Source organism: Propithecus coquereli, unplaced genomic scaffold, assembly GCF_000956105.1.
Source record: "Propithecus coquereli isolate 6110/MARCELLA unplaced genomic scaffold, Pcoq_1.0 Scaffold120, whole genome shotgun sequence".
Lineage (NCBI taxonomy): Eukaryota > Metazoa > Chordata > Mammalia > Primates > Indriidae > Propithecus > Propithecus coquereli.
In genome coordinates this window covers 5,043,271-5,046,011 of record NW_012136081.1, presented here as the reverse complement: position 1 = coordinate 5,046,011, position 2,741 = coordinate 5,043,271, and the positions used below count along the sequence as shown (strand labels likewise).

The following is a 2,741-nucleotide window of genomic DNA, read 5'->3' as shown; positions in this document are numbered from 1 at the left end:
GGAGTTTGAGGTTGCTGTGAGCTAGGCTGACGCCACAGCACTCCAGCCCGGGCAACAGAGTGAGACTCTGTTTCAAAAAAATAAATAAATAAATAAATGTGCTCTTGCTCAAGAGCTTATGACAGAGTTCCTGATGTCATTAAGGAGAAGAGAGCTTTGCCAGACACTGTTTTGTTAAATTAATTAGTTTGGCTCTGAGCTAAGGTGTCAAGGTCAGATCATCCGAGAAACAGAGCTTCATGTTCTTCTTGGTGTACATATGCAAAGATCTATGTTCACAAAGGAGGAGGAGTTTTAATTAAAAGGAAAATCATGTATCTTAGATTACATTACATTGCTAATTAAATAATCAAAGAAAAATTATCTGCAGCACCCAGAGGACTGCCTCTAAACCAGTCCTTAGTGTTTAAAAACAGCAGCAGTCATCAAATCTAATGGTAGTGTTTTTGCAGAAACTTGACACATTTTCCCCTTGAACATGGGCTTGAAAACTTACCACACACTTCTCTGGGATTTTTATTATATCTGCAATCAAACATTTTTCCATGGGAATACATTCATGAGATTGCTTCACAAGGCGAAGCAATAAAGACACACTTTTTTTTTTTTTGAGACAGGGTCTCACTCTGTCACCCAGGCTGGAGTGCAGTGGCATCATCATAGCTCACAGCAACCTCAAACTCCTGGGTTTAAGTGATCCCCCCGCCTCAGCCTCCCAAGTAGCTGGTATTACAGGTGCACACCACCACGCCCAGCTAATTTTTCTACTTTTTGTAGAGACAGGGTCTTGCTATGTTGCTCAGGCTGGTCTTGAACTCCTGGGCTCAAGTGATCCTCCTGCCTTGGCCTCCTGAAGTGCCAGGTTTATAGGCCTGAGCCACCGCACCTGGCCTGAGACATGTTTTCATCTTCAGAGAGATGTGCTGTCTCCTCCCTCTATGGAACCAACCTATTGGGCCGGGTGCTCTGCCCTGGCCTCGCCCTCTGACGCAGCCACCGCTCACTCTTTCCCTCCTGTGCCTTCTGAGCCCTGGCTTTGCTGGCCTTGGCCCCAGACTAGAAGAAACCTCCTCAGTGATGGACTGAGGCACGAAGATTGTTCATGTGGTGCTGAGTCCCTGAATATACAAGCGACTCAGTGGTCTCACCTTCTCCAGTCGAATCCTCTCTCCACATGCAACGTCTGGTCCATTTTCGACTAAGATCAGGTCTTCGGAGGTCACCTTCCACTGGTGGCCAGCAAAGTGCACCACAGCAAAGAGCCTGCCGTACTGCCCAGTGGCAATGAGCTCGTTCACCTTCCCCACGACCTCTGTGGAGAAAGGCGGCTGGGCAGTCACCCATGGCTGCTCTCCCCTACACCCCCTCTCCCACTCTCCTCTACTGCGGTGTCCATGGAGTTCCCAGCAGAGGGGCCCTGGGGTGCACGTGACAGCTTACCCCTTGGGAGCACCTCACTGGTGGCCACCCAGCCCTTGCTGGCCCATCCTGCAGGTATAGGCACCAGGCTCAGGGTCAATCTGTAGTTCCCAGGAGCACAGGCACCTTGGCACATGGGGCTTTTAAGGACGGAAGCTTCCCCAGACTTCAGAGTGTCCAAACCACTTTCTCCAGTTCTCTGGCCTGAGCACTCAGCATGCCTGGCTCCATTTACCAGAGGCCAGGGACATGTGCGCCGGGAAGTGAAAGGAGAGGCCTTCTGCAACAAGGAATACCCAGAATCCTGTCCCCAAGGGCTGCGTGGATTCTGTCTGCATGCCTCTTTCACGCAGGCTCCGTGCTCTGTGCGGGCTGCCCCTGCCCTGGCGCAGGTAACGATCCCCTATGCCCTGCACCATTTACTCTGAACAGCACCTACTGACCACCGCCCTGCCGGCCTGGCCTGGGGCTGAGTACAGAATGAACACAACATAGTTTCTGCCCTGGAATGGGAGCCCAGACCAGAAGCTGCACCTGGCAGAGGACGGAAGTCTCGGTGTATTTATCTTGCACAGTATCTGAAACAGTATTTTAAAATACTAGGAGATTCCACCCAACAGCTAGATTTCCAGCTTTTTGGAAAAGTGAGGATTATGGCAATAGTGGCTGGCCATGCTGTCCCTTCTCAGGACACACGCACAGGTTGAAATGACTTCTGACACTCCTGCATGTTTCTCCCACAGCCAGCGAGGCACCAGCTTCTGTTCATAATCGGGCTTAATTGTTCTTCTGACTGGGAAGAACTGTCCCCGAACCCCATGTTTCTACTCACAGTGGGTGACAAGAGATGGACCAAGCGCCCCCTGCCCTCACCCATGCACGTACGTGCCTGCAACAAGGGGCTGGGGGGAGCGCGCTCAAGGAGTGCGTATTACATGAACAAGCACTTTAAATTTTGGTGTTAACTGGCAAAAACGAACATGAGTGCTCACCCTGCTGTGTCTAGGAGCTGTTGGAAAGGTGACATCCTTGCTCTGTGACCTGGCACCCCCTTGGTCGGTGACCAGGGTGGGGGCGGCACTACCCTCTGGTTTGTCTCCCAGGGAAGCCTTTTACCTGTGTGGTGTCTGGTCTCCTCAACTGGGTCTGGCAGGACGACTTCTGGCCAAGGTGGTGAACTCAGGGATGTTTTAGGAACATATCTGTGAAAAACATTTAACACATGCATGTCACACACATGTGAAAAGGCAGCTCAAAATCCCTTAGAGCCTGGGCACGGTGGCTCACGCCTGTAATCCTAGCTCTCTGGGAGGCCCAGGCGG

General features: G+C 51.4%; 1 protein-coding gene across 2 annotated transcripts in view; it reads right to left on the bottom strand.

Annotated features, from left to right (window-relative positions):
- The window catches only part of MRPL21 (mitochondrial ribosomal protein L21), an 11,340-nt gene extending 8,640 nt beyond the window's left edge, over nt 1–2,700 (bottom strand). For both annotated transcript variants that reach the window (XM_012665615.1, XM_012665614.1), the window contains exons 1-2: nt 2,536–2,700; nt 1,149–1,312 (exon numbers count right to left, since the gene is read on the bottom strand). In XM_012665615.1, the coding sequence (XP_012521069.1) occupies nt 1,149–1,312; nt 2,536–2,647 (276 nt within the window). In that variant the 5' untranslated portion in view covers nt 2,648–2,700. The remainder of the gene's footprint in view (nt 1–1,148; nt 1,313–2,535) is intronic.
- Between the last annotated feature and the right edge of the window lie 41 nt (nt 2,701–2,741).